The sequence below is a fragment of the Ciconia boyciana genome, chromosome 6 (assembly GCF_034638445.1).
Source record: "Ciconia boyciana chromosome 6, ASM3463844v1, whole genome shotgun sequence".
NCBI classification, from domain to species: domain Eukaryota; kingdom Metazoa; phylum Chordata; class Aves; order Ciconiiformes; family Ciconiidae; genus Ciconia; species Ciconia boyciana.
Window position 1 is genome coordinate 67,073,745 of NC_132939.1, and position 18,989 is coordinate 67,092,733.

Consider the following 18,989-nt stretch of genomic DNA (forward strand, 5'->3'; position numbering starts at 1 on the left):
TTCTAACCCAGGCAGCTACAGACCTCCCAGGCAGAAGAAAACCCGTCGTGAAGCCTGCGGCTCTGACAGCAGGGAATTCAGCTGATCCTCAAGTCATTCATAAAACTTTATTCCTCTCTCTCCATAGAAGGAGCTTCTGGTATATCAGGTCTTTCACAGCATCCTAGCTATCCTCAAAGTGAGAGATGCTTTTTACCGTCCATCACAGTTCAGTCTATGACATGTAAAGCTTTCGATGTCCCAAGTCCTCAATGTTTTTTGGCTCCTGATCAAGTTTTAAGATCAGAATTGGACCTGATATGTGACTAGAAACATCCTCTCTATTTTTAACACGAATAAAAATACCACTTGCGGATTTATTGTATGTTCCAGAACACAAAGCATTATGATTACGGCTCATGTTTAATTTCTCTAACACTGCAATGGATGTGGTTATGCTGCTGGCAGAAGAATGATGAGCAGGAAGGAGCAGTCGCGCCTCTGCCTCGTACCTGCCGTAGTCTTCAGTCCAGTTATAGAGATTTCTTGTAAGATGAATCCACTCTCCTGGGTCAAAGGCAACATCGGAAGGAACCAACTTTTCACACGTACCCCATGGCCAGAGCGAATAGCTCCTTCTCCAGGTTGAGTCCCCTTCATGAAGACCTATGCAGACAAACACCTCCTTACTGCCAAAAAAACCCAGAGAGAGCAATCGTGAAGTCATGTCAGAGACCGCGGGCCACCCCGCGCGCTTGAGCAAACCACGCACCCCACGCCAGGGGACAGGTCTTAAGCAGCACAACATTTTCTGCGGCACGGATACCTGTCCAGACCATTTCGCGTCGGAAAGGGCATGTCTCTGGGTCCGTCTGCAGAACAGCTCTCCCACTGCAAGTAAATACCCCATCTGGCATTGCACATCTTGTGCAGCCAGCACAGGAGACCCATCCTCTCCCCTATGTTGGGCTTCACAAACATGCCAGAAGCCGTAGGAGAAGCCCGTTTCTTCCCGATGGCACCTGGCAATGCTCTTCTGCCTACCCACACTCGCAAGGCTCACCCTGGCTAGTCTAAACGCAGATGCTATTCTTATTCATGTGAGTATCTAATCCTTTCTCCACTCTTACTAAGCTATTTTTATATGATGATTATTCCTGGAATACATTCATTCTATGCTAATCACTTGGCCACAATGTTCACGAAGGAGAAGCAGCAGCAATTTGCTCTCCAACCATCATCATTTTGAGTACACGGGAATGTTCCTTTTTTTGTGATGAATTGTATCAACAACAACAAAAATAATCAGTAAATACTCTCTGCCGATCACTTTCTTATTTTTCCTTCCTAAAAACCAAACCAACCTCAAAACAACAAGAAACATTATATCTGGATGGAGTTACTTCTGCACAGATATTTGCTTTAATTGCAAAAATAATCTCACCACCGGGGAGGAAGTCAGTGGAGAAAATTGGTCTTTTGGATGCAGTACCAAGCTGTTCCGTAAACAATTTCAAGAAAAAAAGGTTGAATATTTTAGGAAAGCTGTTATATATGAAAGAAATGCTTACTGTTTATTTACTTTGAGGAAACGATGGAGATTAAAAGCAAGTGTCCCATCGGGTAATACTCCTTCCACAGGATTCCACCGGTTTCCAGGAAAATAAACGCCAGGTAAATGCTTTGCCAGCTTGGATAAATACCATTCATAAGTCATCATCTATCACCAAAAATATTAGCATAATTAAAACAAGAAACAGAGTTTTCATCCATTTTACGTCTAGAAGAAATGGTTTCTGCAGGAATAATGACTATTTCCTCAGTAAAGTCACCTCCCATTTCAGCAATGGCCCTGAACCACACCTCCAGACCAGGTCACCAGTGGTTTCTGATCAGAGGCACGCGGTCTTCCCCACTGAGGGGGCAAAACTCTAAGGAACACGTAATAGCTGCTGCTGGTAAGAGCCCCAACAGGGCTTTGGTTTGGCTAAATATGAGGCGTTGGGTTTGGGGTTTCTCAACAAGTCACAAACCCTTGCTGCAAAGCCAAGTGCAAGGACTGACGTGGTGGTGGAAGTGTCGGTGTCCCCTTCTGTAAGGGGTTTTTTCTTCTCCCATTTTGCAGGAAAAAAGGAAGAGTGTAACCACCACCCAGGGACGCAGAGCACCTCCGTTTTTATGTAAAAAACTAGAGGCAGAAGTCTGCAAAACAACCTTTGGGGGACAAAGATAATACAAGGGATGCAGGGAACGAGCCTCAGCATGGTAAAGCCCTTGGGAGAAACCCCAAAGCTGCATTGCCCACGGGGCAGCTGCTGACCTGCTGCCCTCCAGGCTGCTCCCAGAAGCCTTCTGCTGCCCCAACACCTGTATTTTGGGGCAACTGCAGAAAACAGCAGGGACAAAGCTTCTTCAGCAAGGCAAACATCAGCCCTGTGTCACATCTGGATATCTGCCACGATGAAGAATGCGGGCTTCCCCTTCTCTCTACCGCTATTGCCTCCCTGTTGGCTTTTTGGGCTTGAATGGGGCTTGCACACCACGCTCCATCCCAGAGCTACCCACAACCCTTAAAAAAAAGTAAATAAATTATTTCTGCATCATGAGTTTTATTTGAACAAAGAGACCCCCTCGAGAAGAGAAAGGAACAACTGAACTTTTGCTTCCTGTTTTTAAATCTGCCTGTTGCCTCTTTTAATATTACTTTCTCAACCTACCTCCTGGTCCACTAAGGTGATATCTGGCCTCATCCCTTCACAATAATGAACATAACGAAGAGCGTTGCCAGGTAAGTCTCCTCTTAGCAAGATCACTGCACCCATCGGCATAGAGGACAGCAGATTCCTTGCAAACTTATCAACAACATAGTTGTTGCTCTGATCACAAGCGCTTAAGAGAACAGATAAAAAACAGTATCTTAAAAACAGGTATTTGCATGGCTTTGCATATCTTCAGAACAATTTTATGCAATAGGTGTCGATAGATGAAGTCCTTTGCCCTGGTCAGATCTTGCTGAAAAGCATCATCTCCATTTAGAGAGAAATCGAGATACAGAAGTGAAGCATTTAGACTACAGTCCCCCAGAAACCAGCACCAGAGACATAAGCCACTACAGTTTTGCCAAAATACACACTCATTGCATGTCTTCACCTTAATTCTGCTCTTTTCTTGGGCTAAACCTTAGTAAGCCCTTAGACTGACTAGTTGGAGCTGGAAGTGCCAGTACAGCGATGGCTCTGTAAAGCATTTGAAATCCTCCCCATCCTTTAAATTAAGCACTAAAAAACCAAGTTTTTGTAGCATCAGGCAGAGGTAGATTTAAATTACCTGAGATTGGATCCTTTTTGTTACACAATCTGTTGCACACACTCCAGGTGTGGACTCAAGAAAGGACATTCCATGATGTGGCTCAGGACATGAGCGATGACTGGGTCACCTACAGACCAGCCTTTGGGAAAAGATGTGTGCAGAGGAAGGGTTCCTGCGTATGAAGTTCTGCGTGCTCTACACGTCACCAGTTGGTCAACCTCTACCTGAGCATCCCTACTACTACACTGATTCCTACCCAAGCCACTGCAGAGTCTGTGGCGTGGTTGTGGGATAAGGAAGCCCTACACTACAGGTGTAACTCTTCGAAAAGGACAAAAAAATAAGAAAAACCCCAGGGCACAAGGTTTCCTGAAGCAAAGCAAGGGAAGGAGGTAACTGTTCAGGTCAAATGAATTCTGCAAACCTTCTTAGGAAATAAGGCACAGATTTATGAGTTTCTTTCATTAGAAGTTTACATATCTACACACTTTTCTTCCTTCAGCATACACGACACCCCCATTTACAGCCAGGAGCTGGTGCTTTGTGATTTTTAGGGAGGTCACCTAAGGGAGTCCCACAGGCCGTGGCCACGCAAGTTTAGGCGGGATGTGAAAAGTGCCTTTCCCGCTTCAAGACAAGGGCAGAAACCCCAGGAGCAGGGGTGAGGGGTTTACAGCAGCACCCCAACCACACGGCACCTCGCAGCCCTGCGAGGCTGCAGCAAGACACGCGCCCGGGGAATCTGTTACCTGTAATTTGCCCAAATTTGAGAAGCGACGAGAGCGAGAGCGGAAAGCCACTCCAGCCACGGCAGCGCCCGGCTGCCCTCCAGCACAGTGCTTCCGACTGAGGCGAGTGTGGCCAGCCCCAGCCCCGCCAGCACAGCCACCGCCGCGTTGCTCTGCAGCCAGAATCGCTCCACCTAGGAAACAAAATCCCAGAGACCCTACTTCTGTTTCCCCAGCTATAAGGAAACAGAATATGCAGCTGTATTTTTGCACCTTACACAGCTCCAAGACAAACACCTGCTCCTGATTAGGTGGTTTTAAGGCTTCTTCCAAAAGTTAACACCCCAGAGCAATTTTTGGAGTGCAACTTACCACGCCCAGAAACAGAGGCTTTGTAATATCCAAATTTGCTCTCCAAGCGAAGAAAAGGGAATAAAGACAGAGCATTCCAGCGAAGAGACAGATCACGGGTGACTTCTGCTGCTTTGTCCTATAAAATAAATAACGTAGCACTCTAGTGGCATGATGAAAAAGGAGACAAAAGTTACATGTGCTTGAAAACCACTATCTCTCTGCATACCTGAACGCATTTAATAAAAGGAGCTGATGAGCCTTTCTTTACCTCTGCCATTTATGAAACTTCTGTTTTCAAAGCACAAAACCATCAGGATTTCAAGATTTTTAAGCTTGCCATCTACAAAACCACAGAGTTACCAGGGGCAGGGATATTTTGCTCTTAATTAGTAGATGACCACAGCCAATTGCTGAAATTTTGGCACCAGCAAGCAGAAGGCAAAGAAAGCTGCCCGTGCAGCCAGTAAGAAAGTGCATGTCGGAGCAAATATTCTCCTCCCACTTACGGCAGTGCTGTGCTCACACAGGCCATGAGCGCCAGGGCGAGGACGGGAAGGGAGAGCTCTGACTTCATCTGCGCCAGCTGAAAACTGTGGAGAAATTAGTGCATGGATGTGTCATCCCCAAATCGCCCCTTGCACTCAATTAAAGTGTCAAGAGAAGCAGGGAATAAGCACAACATAACATATTCCCATTCTGCTGTCATAAAGTCTACCAGAAATGGGAACAAACTTGGTTTACATGTCAGGATTTTGAATGAAAAATCACTGGGGAGGGGGATCCAGCATTTTTCCTTCAATGGGGAAGACAGACGGACATGCATGCTGTCCCTGCACCAGACACACACGGCCCCAGCTCTGGACCAAGCTGAGGAAAGGCAGGACAGGAGCCACTTTGGCCAAAATGACAGCAGCAGCAACAGGCTTCTCTCCACTAAATGGCACAGTCAAGATTTTACTCACACCAGCAGCTCTCTCATACCGGATCCTGTCTCAGACTTGGCCTAGATAAAAAAGAAAGAAAACCCATGAGAAACCCACACGCTGATTGCCATATCACTGGGGTAAGGAAAAGTCTTTTTGTCTTCTGTTTGCAGAGCCCTCAGCACACAAGGCTCCTCAAAACCCCTTCAGGTCGTACCCTAAGGTGGTCACAGGGAACAGGAATTGCTTAAACAACAAGAAGACAGTAAACTCTACTCAAACCTTCATTGCAAGATTTTCTCCCACGTTCTTGTTTTACATTATGCCACTGTGCAGGGTTTACCACCTGGATAAGCATTGTTTCAAGGTGCTACCAACCCATTACCCTGTGACTTGAGCACATCGTATGGTTTAGCTATGATCTCCACTATATAATAGAATCATTCAGGTTGGAAAAGACCCTTAAGATCATCGAGTCCAACCGCAAACCTAACGCTGCCAAGTCCACCACTAAACCGTGTCTCTAAGCACCATGTCTACACAACTTTTAAATACCTCCAGGGACGGTGACTCAACCGTTTCCCTGGACAGCCTGTTCCAATGCTTGACAACCCTTTCAGTGAAGAAATTTTTCCTGTGCCAGTTTCCTGGTGCAACTTGAGGCCATTTCCTCTCATCTTACATCTGCACGGTGCAATTATTTTCTGGGACATCTCCCCACAGTCTGGGACAAGCACGTGGGCCTCAATTCCTGCTTGGTTACCAGACTCACCCTGTCCCCTCTGCCCTAACGGAGGCAGAGCTGTATGAGATTTATATGAAATATATGAGAATTTTTATTGCAGAGACTTGCAATCCATGGCGCAAGTCTGGGAAAGAAGACATGCTCGGTGGAGGTGAGGAATTACCTTCATAGGTGCTTGTTGGAAAAGTGGTGGCTACCAGATAAAAGATAAGGTAAACGGATCCAGGAGGTCTGGAAGGAATATTTAATCTCAATAAAAACGGAATAGTTAATTGCATTCAAGATTTAATTAAAAAATAATAGTGTTAGAGGATGGAGAGCCAGCCAACAGCTCCTGAAGCAGCTCTCTGTTTCTTGCAAAGCCCCACCTTGCTGGCAGCTGACAGCTTCTGGCCCCAGACACATCCCTCGCAGGAGATGACACTTCTGATCCTTGGCTTATAGGTGGAACCCTCTCCTGAGTCTTTTATCTGGTTTTTTTTTTGAGCCTGCCTGCCCTTAAAATGGAGCTGTGGGATGCAAGGGCTGTCTGTCCATCCAGGCAGGGCTCTGGCATTAGCCCAGCTGGCGTCGGGACCAAACGCTTGGATTTTGCTGCTTTTATTGCTCCTGCTTCAGACAAGTTCATCGTAAATGTGATTTGTGCTGTAGGATTACACGCAGCCCATCGCTAAGCCTCCTGAACATCAACTTGAATTCATCACATTTGATGGAGAAAGGAGTTAAGGGATTTGCATGCTTTGGTATTGCTCTGCCCAATGGAGTCTCATTCTCAGGAGATGGCTGGGAATAGGACAACAGGGGAAATCTCACAAGTCCTTCAGAGGGTGGATCTTATCTCTGTAGGAGTTTTGGAAAGATCAAATGGCAGCGGCAGGAATTATCAAGTCTTTTGCCTCACATCCTACAGAAGAAGGCTGTAATGCAATGGCGATGGTGCTTCACGGACACTTGCTGTGTCATGCCAGCTGGATGCGGCCGCTGCACACACGGGGCTTAATTTCTGAGGACATGGGGCTTCAGGACCCCAAGGAGTGACACAATATGTAAACCATCCCTTTTTCTTCCCCAGCCCCAGTGGTACGATTTCCCATCCTTCTGCACTGACATCTCTGAAGCAGGAAGGGCAGAAGCGGTGCCGGGCACTTGCTTTCCTTGGGTGGCCAGAGCCAAACATCTAAGTCAGGGCTGGAGGAGACAGATGCAAACCCTACGCTGTACCTCCCTCCCTTGGCAAGAACACAGACCAGCCAGTAACTCAGATCAGAGGATTCTGAGATTCCCCAAACCTACCATTCATTTCAATTCAATATTAGTAAGAAGTAAGTTGGAGGAATCTCCTTTAAAGCTAAAGCAATGAAAACTGCTTGCGACCTCTTTAAATAGCTGAATTTAAAATAATAAAAAAAAGATAATAATTTGTCTTAAAACAAGAAAAACACAAAATTGATGCCACCATCTCCCTCTAGCACAACTTGCTCTTTGGGCATTTATAAATACGAGACACCTGTACAGCTCCCAGTAAATAATACAGCTCACCCTGTAAAGGCAAAGAGAATTATTTCTCTGCTTTCCCAGCCATGTGATCCATTCCCAGAAAACCTGACAGATCAGAAGGTCAAAGTCAGAAATGAATTTTTAAAAAAGAAAACATTTTCAATTTCTTCCCCTGCAAGCCATTAATCATCACAAATAGAAAGGTTCTGCTATTGCATAAGGTAAGAGAAAGTCATTTAGAAAATGACCCTTATTTACCAGATTGAATGTCCCATATTCTTCCCTGAGAAAGTGGGTCAAAAATCCTTGAAAAGTCGTCTGGTCTCCCCATGTCCAACGGGCTCGATTGAGGTAGGACGAAGCCGGCAGATAGAGATAAGGCAGCAAACCAGCCAAGAAGCATAAACCCAACTTCAGCAAATGGCCTAGGGACAATTCCTGCACCAAAATATGTCATATTGCATAACAATGTTTATTTTAGTTTAATCATGCTGGAACTTCAAGAACAGATAAAGAAAAAACATCAAATATATTTACACAGAGCTGATCTCTCAATTTATAGTAAGTCCCTACAAAATGCTATGTTAAACCTTACGATTTTGTGGATTACTAGGAAACTGCATCAAACTGATCTCCTTTGCATGGCAGGGTGAAATTTAAGTGAAGCAAATAATATTAGCTAGGACTCATGAGTATCATACTCATTGCATCTTTCACATTTAAATCATGGCATGACATGCATAGATGGCTGAAGCACTGCAAGGCTGAGATAACCCACTTTGCAGCGATTAAGAGTTGGCTGGTATTCCATCTGGCAAAAAAAAAAAAAAAAAAAAAAGCTGCTCTAGTACAACTACACACATCATCACCACCATCAGGAGTCAGTTTTGCCATTTACTTTATCGTGATTACACTGGCTAAATTGGACAGGCCAACTTTTGGGGTGGGATTTTCAAGACTGCCTAAGGGGTCAGGAAGACAAGACTTTCAAAGGGACTTCTGTGCCTAACTCCTTTAAGTGCTTTGGAAAATCCCACCCTAGAATATTGCACGCTTGCTTTATCGTTAGCCACTGCCCTGTCAATCAAAGCGCTGCTTCAGCAGTTGGGCTTATGGGGAAGAGGCACCATTCAGAGTGATGATCTACAGAGCAGAAAACGTAGCTTGATAAGGGTGGTGGCCAGAGTTCCTTCAGAAGAAAGCTGGCTCTTTTTTACTTAAAAAGGCTCTGTTTTCCATCAATTATCCTTCTTACTAGGTGGTTTGCTGCAGCAGGCACTACTGGGCTGGCTAAAGTATTTCCCAGGAATATTATATTGGCACAGGATTGTCCTTGCTGCAAATCACAGAGGTCTCACTGGACCTCCCTGGTTAAAAACAAAAAGCTCCGTTTAAAGAACACAAATATATTGCAGAAGTGAGTCTTCATTGTGTTAAAGGAAATACATAGTCAGAAAGGGGTTTGCTGGGGACGCTGAACAGATTTTGGGTCAAGCTTGCCTGAGTTGCATCTTATCTCTTGCAGCTCACATGCTTTACTCCAGGCTTAGTTATACCCTGCGCCATTACTCAGAACCACACCTGATTTATCAGGTCGAGGGTGGAAAAATACAGGCAGGACTGGCCCAGCAGAAACCTTCACAGGGGCAAAAAGAGAGGCGGGGAGAGTAGGTGGAGGCTTCTCAGGTCCACTTGCAAAGTGATCAGAACATCTGTGTCGTTGAGACGTGCAGCCGTTTTCAGGGCAAAGTAGAGTTTCTACAACACGTCTGCATCCAGCCTGATGCACTGACTCACAGAAGATCACCTACAGAAGACAAGAGCATTGCGGGGGCCCCTGAATGTCACCTGGGAGCCTCATCCAGACAGATGCATATCACCTGCATAAGCCAGGCATGCAAAAATGTGTTTTCACCTTCTTACACGATGAGCAAGTTTAATAAAGAGGTGTAAAAGGAGGAACATCTTCACAACAGGATCTCTGGTAGGAGGTGAAAGGGACATATTTGACCGGATCAGAAGCTTGCTGTTTCACTGAAGGTCAGCCTTCCTTTAGTCTTCTCCAGCTGGCACGAGCCAGGCGCTCTTCACCTGAGAGCTGATCTCTTCTAGGACTCTCAAGTTCTGGCTGCATCAGCGCTGGAGGCCACTGAGCCTGGCACATCCCAAGGCGATGCTGAAGAGGACTTCCACCTAGAGACAAGCCTCTGCACCCTTCTCGCTGTCCTGCTTATTCCAGCTGCACCTTCAACTATCAACAGCAGTCGCAAGAAGCTCTGCAACAAGTGGCCATGGCTTTTGTCTGTTACCACTAGGGAATCAACATACAGAAACTCATCTCCAGACGAGCTGATGGCATGAGAAAGCTAGTGCTATCAGCCAGAAGAAGCAGTGCCCAGGCTGCACATGCCTGTGACTTCTCACCAATAGATGTTTATCTGCTTTCCTCTTTGGTAGGTCATTGAACATGCCCTTCTTTCCTACATGCTGAGCCGTTTTTAGCTCCGAGTATCGGTCTCGTGGCTGCGTACAGGGTACTTGCAAGCGGCTGGGGCAGAGCGCTCCTGTGCCAGGAGGCACGGGCAGGTTGCAGATTGCTGGTGTGAGCAAAGCCCCTGAATCGTGATGGGCAGCTCTGGTGTCAGAGTGATGGACTGCAACTTCAGTGGGTTATGACCGACTAGTTTAGACAGACCACTGACTGTCCTGGTTTGCACATCAACATAAAAGTGGCACAAGTGCTTGGAAAAAGAATTACTCACTGTCTTACAAAAAGAGAGGTATGGGTCAGCAAAATACGTACCGCCTTTCTGAAAAGCCGTGAGAGAACCCAAGGCACAATACAAGCAATATAAAGCACTATCGTGTGCTGATTGCACAAACTGAGCCCGCAGCAAAAGGCACCAAGTTTAGAGATCTGAAAGGGAAAAAAAACACATTCACAATTACTCTTTACAGTTTGCAAAAACATCCAGAGACCAAAAGAGCTTGAGTGCAGCCCACAGCACACTTACAGGAGAAAGGCAAATACATCGGTGAGCACCGGTCAATTGTAACACAGATAAAACAGGCTATTTTTGATTATTTACAGGGAGATTTCATTTGTTTAACAGAAAATGTTACTTAAGAAGCGTCCAGCGCAACAGCTATGTCTCCATGTATATAGAGATCACCTGTAGCACCATCATGTCGTAATGATGTGACGGAGTCCAATTCCTGAACCCCTGCTGCACGGGGGAGACGGCCCAGCAGTTAACTCCGAATGATGCAAAGTTTTCAGAAGCCATATCCTAAAATAATGCCATTATGTACAGAGACCTCATTTTATATAACAGGAATGATTTTTTTCCTCTTCTTCAGGCACAGAGGGCTAAAGTCAGGGCTACACAAACTTCCTAAGCAAAGGGAATTAAATGTGATATCCCTCGTTAGTCTAAAAGCTCATTTTCAAGCATCTTTGAAAGAGTTTTCTGATAAAACAGGTAAGGTATCCAGACTATGCAGCACGGTGCAGGGTATTTCTGGTGTTCATTGAGGATTAGTCACAGGTTTGTTGTTGGTACCACGGCCATGCCTGGCTGATGCCAAGGAAAGCCTCTCTCTGCCCCATGCTGCCATATGCTCTGTTCTGTCCCAACACCATCAGACCAGTGCTGAGTCCTCCTCATTCAGTGGGGGAGGACGAGGCTACAAGAGCAACTCCATACAGACACCTTGGGTCAGTGCCACATATGCCACTGGGCGCTGCTCCTCCTCTCAATTTGCCTCCTCCTCCACCATCACTGGCCACTTGGTCCATGTTACAACCTGAAGCCAAGCCCCAGGGCAGCTCCTCAATGGGCAAAAAGCCACCAGAGTCCCACAGACGTTGTTGGACAGGAGCTGACAACCCATCCTCAACTCCCCAGCCATCCCCAAGGAGGGCAGCACTTCCATCTATCATTGGAGCATCACCCCTGCTTACTTCAGTCACCGGTGAGGATGGCGTGCGAGATCAAAACACTTGCCTTGGCATGGCGATGGGATCACCTGGTAATTTTTAATTGACTGCCCAGCGTTCAACATTGAACGCTGCCTTGCCATGGAAATACCTGCCATAACTTCTGAAAAACATTTGTGGGCTTCAGAGCTGCCCTGCGGGACTCAGAACAAACTCAGTAATTTTTCAAGTATATTGATGAACCAAGCACACCCCTGAAGATGTTTGCACGACCATCTGATTTATGAAAAGCACTGTGAGCTTGCTGTTGGCAGCCTGGCTTCTTCAAGGCATGGGATGCCAGACACCCAAAAAACATTGAAACAAGCTCCTTAACTGCTTCTGAAAATCTCATCTGAAAATCCCATTGGAAATTAGGCACGTGAAATGTGGAAGCAGGTTGGAAAATGCCCAACTCCATCTTCGTGGCGTTCAGGTTGGAGGGATCTTGGGACAGTACTCATCAGAAAAGAAAAAAAAAATCCAATGGTGAAACAAGGTCTCTATAACCACTGATAAAACATGTTATTTGAGAACTCGTGAAGCTGAGTAAACTACCACTGCGGACTCCTGAAATTCTAGCCTAGCCCGACAAAAATCCTTTTATTCACACAATTTACAGGAGTCACAGCAGGCAAGTCTGTGAGAGGAGAAGAGATCAGATGTTCAGGCAAATAGAAGTAGAAAGAACAAGACTGCTGAGTAAAAATATCATTTGGCTGCCTAGTCCGTTTATAAAGTAGAGAATATAGCATGAAATGTAAAGTCTCTGTATTTAACAATGCCATTATTTTAGGGGCACATTCAATTTCAAAAGAAGAACTGATTGAAAATTTGGTTGTTTCTGTTTTTCAGTGGAAACTGGGGTTTCTGACTAGATGAAGTTTTCTGTAAAATATATCTATTTACCTCAAGGAAAAATACCAGTTCTGAAAACAAAAACTTGAACACCCACAGCCTACTTTGAGTCTTTGATGCAGGAAATCAAAGTTTGCACTAAAACATTTAGATGAAAATGATTTTGCTTTTCCCATTTCCACCCTGTATGTATTAAACAAACCAACTTCAAACCCATCCAACAGGTCTCAACTCAACCCTTAAGCAAAGCAGACAGGTTTTTCAATGTCTGGCACTTTTGAACATCCAGGTAGGGCAGGGATCGACACCACCCAGCACAGGTGCTGAATCCAGCCCCAAAATTTGGCCTTCTTTATTTAAACAAAACTAAATCAACACTAAACGAATAGGAAATTAAACAGACGCTTGATAACTAATTGAAAAAAAATAAAGAACTATTCACTTTGCTTGAGATGTTTTACCTTGGATCTCTCTTTTGCAGTGGATGCCTCCTCAAAATGCGCGGTGAGAGCCATCAGCAGCCCCACAAACAGATTGTTTAAGCTAAAAACCTCCGCCGCGATGGACCACTGCCATGTTAGACGAGAAAATGAAAACACCCCCGCAGCAAGGATTCCTCCAGCATATGAGCCAGAAAGCCTGCAAACACAGATAACATGAAATCTTCTTTTCCAACAAAAAAGCCTACTTTATTGTCCTTCTTTTTTTAATGTTTTTTTTTTAAAACATACTGTAGCAGCAGAAATGATGACTGCCACCCAGCACCCTGCCAAAACATTATATGGTTAATATCTTCCTAATAATTTCTTTGCACTGAATTGCAATTAGGAAGAGCAGGCGTCAGCCAGCCCGTCTATTTGCAAGCCACCCAACACCAAAGAGTCGGCTTCTTCTCGCAAGCACCATGAAACTTCCAGTATTGAATTTGGTTCAGAAACCCCGATGAGCGATGGCCCAGCGGGTCATGGTACGCCGAGCCAGGGAGTCACGCCTCTAATGGGATACTCTCTGCTGGAGGAGACGCCAGCGAGGGTGCAGCCTTAAATTCATCAGGGCGCTGAATAAAGAGTGGATTAGAGCTATTCATGATGGACAGCATTAGCAGAGCTTTCCTGGGGGGGGTGTTTAGTGTCTCGGGTTGGTGAGGATTGTGGCACCCATGGTCCCGGCAGGGAGAGGCACCCGCCGGGGTCAGGAGCAGGGAAAATGGGTGTCAGCTCCAGCAAGCAGGAGCAAGCGGAGGAAGCGGGTGAAGCACCTGCCATTGGGATGGCTGTGAGCCCAAAAGCCGGGCACCTCTGCGACTCCCAGATGGGATTATGGCACACGCTCCCCACGGAGCTGCTTGCCCAACTCGGCTGGATGCTGCAGCCGGCACAGGGAGCCCATGAGGTGGGATTTAGCCCAGGAAACCTATTACGTCCGTCCTGCAATAGCTGCTCTTCCCACCCAGTCACATCGGGGACAGCTCCGGCTCTGCCTGTTTGGAAGGTCTCCCCTTTGGGAAGTCACCCTGAAAAGACGCCATGTAGGGCATCACAACCAGCTCAATTACGCCTTATCCAAAGACATAAATAGCTGCGGCTATGGTCAAAGCTCCTCTCCAGAAATTCACCATCCCGCTGTGAGACTGTGGGATAATTGCTGAGGTGACTTAGAAATTAAACTTATATTCACACTTTTAGGTAAGGCACAGCACTGAAGACGCTTCCTGGGTGGAATGCGGCTGACATGCAAGGAATCCATTCCATGGATGTTCCCTAGGCCTGCAACCTCAGATGTCGGTAACGCCAGGGGAACTTGGTGTGCTGGCTCTAAGAGGCACTGCTCGGAGGGGGGAGCGGTGTGGAGATACTGCGGCCAGGCTCTGCGATTATATGGGAACTTGAAGGTATCATGGAACAGATAAGCTGCATATTTTGCTACCCTGGGCCAACAGCCCGTCACGTTTTTGACAAAAGGCTGTCCTTTTGGTGAACCTTGCTCATTATAACATCATTATAATACCAAAACACACCTCCATCCCAAAAGCTACCCGCCTCCAAGGCGCGACCACCCCTCACTGAGCTTGCGCTCTGAATTTTCCTAGCTTATACCTTTAAAAGCGAAGCGAGAAAACTTTACACCAATCCTAGACAAAGGTATGTATGACTAGAGTCACTCAAGCTCCACCTGAAAGGTGAAAAATAGTATAAAATAGCTTGAGAGAGAGAGACAATGTTAGGGAAGACACCATCGTGTACCACTCTGACCTCTGGGATCAGTCGACGGGCTGAGCCTCTCTTCCCCCCCATCGGGACGCCTTTGGGTAAGATTCAAACACTTGGTTATACCAAGTGCCTCCCCGGGAAACTTAGAAATCTCTATAGAGTCGCTTTATTATCTTTTAATGCGTTTGTAGCCGGCAGTGTTACTCATACTCTTGGTATATGCACGTGCTTTGCAGACAGTGAATTTATCACCGGTAATCCAAAGAACCTGTGTGTCTGTTGCTCTAATAAACTGCACTCTTCATTGATCTAGCCGTGGTAGTTCTCGTTGAACACGACCAGACTCTTTACGTGTGGCCGTGATAGTTCGTGCAACACGACTAGACTGGGCGTGCAGCGCGTTATTTGTGAATCCGTAATCGTGAAGTTCAGTACGCTGAACACGAACGGACTTACAACCTTGTCAAATTAACGCTGTCGCCTTAATCGACTTTGCAAAGCTGTTTCAGTGAAAGCCCTGAGAGGGCTCTGACAGGCACACCTTGACTCTGATGGGTGGCTACCTATACAGTCCTTAGAAAATAAACCGTTGACCAAGTCTGAGACTAAGACTGGACTTAGCCACACCTAGACTCCTCTCTGATAAGGAGTTTAGAAAGCAAGGGGGTCCTGTCTGAACCTCGTGACTCAACGGGAGGGTTCCCCGCCCAGCCACTTCTCAGACTCCTATTTGTATGCGACGGTGACTCTTAACGCAACAGAGACTAAGCCAGGCTCTACCACACATTGGGTATTTTCCTAGTCCCACCCCAGATGCACACAATTCCATTTAGTCCTAATGTTTCCAACAGGTTTAAAGCAAAATTATTATAAGAAAGCCAATTTCTTCATCAAGCTACCCATGTAATTTGCTCCTAACTACTGGCCATATCCTCTAGCACAGCCAAAGTCCCCAGGTGGTTTGTTCTGCCCATCAGGGATCAGAGAGTGGACATCCATGTAGGACTTGCTTATGGGGTTCCTCACATAACTCTGAGATAAATGGAGACCAAGTAAATAAAACTTACAGCCTCTACGAACAGAGATGAGGGAGCTGCTGGCACAGCACTCCCTAGCAAGGGTTCCTCTCCTTGGTTACACTTTCCTTCCACCTTCCCGAAATGACCTCACTACACTGAAAAGCCAACCTATTTCTGTAGATGTCAAAGAAGGACTTGTGCAGTCAGAATGAGAATTTTTAATCCATTAAAAATGGGAAGCAGGGTTCATGGGGAAGAGAGGACTAGGATGAGGGCTTGGAAAGAGCAGGTCTCTATTCCTCCTCCTGCCACCGACATTGGACATCCTGGGTGGTCTGGGACAAGCCACTCTGCTGCTGTTGCCCCAGGTATCTGCAAAATAGGACTAACGATTTTTATTTCCTTTGTAAAGCATTTTCAGATCTGCAGCTGCAGGAGGTAGCTGGAGGATGAGAAGCAAGGCACTTCAGTTAACACTGGGGAAAAAAGAAACCGACTCTCAGGTGTCCGAGGCCAGAGTGAGACAAGCTCAGGGTGACACAGAGCTTCAGCATCAAGATTGTAGGAAGGACTCTTGAAAAATCAATGGAAGGGGAAAAAAATGAAAATTCCCAGCTGACAGCAGGTGGGACTGTTTCAGACCAAATCTGTGCCTGCAAAGTACCCTATAAGAAGAAAGGTGAACAAGGGGCCTCTTCCGTAGGAAGTCAGGCAAACTTTGAAGTATCTACTGTTGCCAGCTGAAAAGCCCAGGCATGCTGGGCTTGCCCATCCCTGACCCTGCCATACAGGTTGCTCCAATCCAGTCCTTCTACACAAATAATTGTATCATAGGATTATTTTTACATGGTGAACACCAACTATAAAATGCGTTGTTACATCCTTATCTAAGTCCTCAGGGTAGCGAGGCCTCGTTCAAATGTGAAGCTCCTAGCCTGCAAAGTCATCGGTGCAAGAACTGCAACATGGATTTCCACATCTCACCCCCTTTGCCCACCCTCACTCCAGCCTGCTCAAGCCACCATGGCTGCAAAATAAGCAGGGAGCCCATGAATCAGCATTCACCAAATTCACCCATGCTAAAGGGCCCTGGAGACCAGCTGTGTTTTCAGTAGCATCAAGACAGATTTGAGGCTGTATCTGATGGCACTGGGTGACTCCGATGCAGCCCTGGTGATTTGGTTCACACAAGTTTATCTGTCTGCCCCATCATAACGGGAAAAGAAACCTAAGGACTTGTTAATAGTCATTAAAGTGACTAATGATGAACCCCATGCCTGCCACATCTCCCTTGTGCTCACAAATGCATCACCATCACGGTGGACTCTTCCAACATCTGAACTTCACTGCGGTTCAACACAGGTCCAGGTATTCGGCATGAAATTCTCCAAGGCAAGACCTGTCACTCACTGCATTAATATAATGTTTCAAAATCACACAATTGCATATAGAAAGGGCGTTCACAGGCATGAACGCTGCTCCGTTGGTTTTGCTACCAAGCCAGCCCAGCAGCCCTGAGTCCATCTCCTCCAAGGGAGAGGTGGGACACACACAACCTGTCTGGCAAAGTTTTCAGCCTCAAGGGCTCTGGTAGTGCTCTCCTCCTCCCTACTACTAGAAAGATGTGGCACCCAAACAGAAAAAGGAAAGATGCAATGGAGTTTGCAGGAATCAAGTCAGGAGTGGTTTCTGCTCCTACAGAAAAATACCAGCAAAGGGCAGCAGAGCCATGTGTATTTAAAAACCGAAAGATCCCCCGATACACAAACCCCACTACACAACATCCCTAATTTTTGACTAAACCCTTTAAACAGCACAAACTTTTAGTTATAAAGAAACAACTTTGTAAATCCCTTTGAAATTCTTGCAGGGAAATAAGGTAAAAAAAGGTAAAACAACCTTCACAAAAACCTTGGGATGAAAAGGAGCATTTTAGGCAAACATCCCAATCAGTTACCAATTCTCCTTGTCTTTCCCAGAAAAGACTTGAGCATATCATAAGAGTTCAAATGAGATGAAAGAAATTCCATCCTCTCGATAAAAAGTCTCAAACCTGCGATTCAAGTTTTACGAAATAAGGCTTAAGCAAAAGCTACTCAACCCGAAGCTTAAAGACTTATCCCAGCTATGTGGGGCAGGGGACACCTCTGCTCACTGTCCAGTGCAGGGTCAGGATCCAGCACTGAGCGTGGTCCACAGATCTGTTTGTCAGCAGAACCGGTGTTGGCTTTAGTTTCCTGTGAAACTTGTGGGAAAGCCAGGCTGCTAAGCTTACTTTGTACAAGCGTGTTGCATGCACAGAGCACTAAGCACCTACAAGTATGTTAGATGCTAAAAAAAAAAATCAAATGGAAATGTGTTGCATCCTTGAAGAACATCAAGACAGTAGCTTTGGGAAGTGCAAGCTGGAAACCAAGAGCTTTTTGCACATTCTGTTACCAGCAATGGAAATGATGGATTACGAGTTTGCTGATTTAGAAGGAAATACTCTTGGAAGTGGAAGCAATCAGAGCAGGTGTCTCCAGATAAGGATGACGACCACCTGGCAGAAAAAAAAAACCATGATGCTGTGGCCAAATTAAATCAACCCTGCCTTGCGGCTGGGCTAACATGGTTACACTGCTCATTTTGATCGACATGAGGATCTCCATGCACCACTGCACTCTGCCATCTGGCAGCCTCTTGGACTTCTCCAGCATGGAGTGACGCTGTGCTGTGTCTCTCTTACCTTAGCACCAAGATGGCCCCCAAACCCACACAGTCGGGTTTTTTTCTGAAAACACCTTTTAGTTGCTTAAAACTGTCTCTCCTTTTGACAGCACATCAGGGCTCCAGAGCAGAGAGCAGCAGAGATTTATCCTCACTTGACTTCTACTCATGCTTCTGTCTTCAAACACAACATTTTTCAAATACAGTTGAGGTGCTACACAAAACATGGCAAAGACAGCTGGATCCTTGACTGGCCTCATGTAAAAGCAACATCTAGGAGAGCTTTATCCCATTGCTTCTGGGGAGTAGGGAAGGTAGCTTCCTCCTCACCCAAAGCCAGCGTGTTTCCCCCAGTCTTTGGAACTGGTATGAGAAAGAACAGGTGACTGGAACAAGAGGATCAATGGGTTGCCGACAACAAAGCCATGGCAATGGTAATAACCATCGCGTGTTCATCTGTCAACACAGTGTAGCGTTGACGGCTACCTTGCAGCAACTCCCTCAAGAAGAGAGGCTTTACAAAGAGCAAAAGGTGGGCAAAACCCCTTATAGCATAAGGCTCTGTCCAGTGGAGGGGAGATGCTGAGCTTGGGCTAGGTAGGGACTATCTCTTGGAGGAGAAGAATGGGTCACCTAGAAGAAAGCATTCAGAGTAGTCCTAGCCTGCCATTAGAACAGT

At 46.1% G+C, this 18,989-nt stretch overlaps 1 protein-coding gene across 8 annotated transcripts in view; it reads right to left on the reverse strand.

The window, feature by feature from the left end:
- Positions 1-18,989, reverse strand: part of TMEM260 (transmembrane protein 260) — a 38,665-nt gene that overhangs the window by 4,830 nt on the left and 14,846 nt on the right. For 4 of the 8 annotated variants that reach the window (XM_072865196.1, XM_072865195.1, XM_072865198.1 and 1 more), the window contains 10 exons: positions 12,834-13,011; positions 10,339-10,452; positions 7,794-7,973; positions 5,333-5,373; positions 4,877-4,960; positions 4,389-4,506; positions 4,038-4,210; positions 2,697-2,868; positions 1,551-1,699; positions 492-668 (listed from right to left, as the gene is read on the reverse strand). In XM_072865196.1, the coding sequence (XP_072721297.1) occupies positions 492-668; positions 1,551-1,699; positions 2,697-2,868; positions 4,038-4,210; positions 4,389-4,506; positions 4,877-4,960; positions 5,333-5,373; positions 7,794-7,973; positions 10,339-10,452; positions 12,834-13,011 (1,386 nt within the window). Of the gene's footprint in view, positions 1-491; positions 669-1,550; positions 1,700-2,696; positions 2,869-4,037; positions 4,211-4,388; positions 4,507-4,876; positions 4,961-5,332; positions 5,374-7,793; positions 7,974-10,338; positions 10,453-12,833; positions 13,012-18,989 lie in introns of those variants that run through there. The other 4 variants (XR_012043071.1, XR_012043070.1, XM_072865200.1 and 1 more) reach the window with 3 other exon arrangements.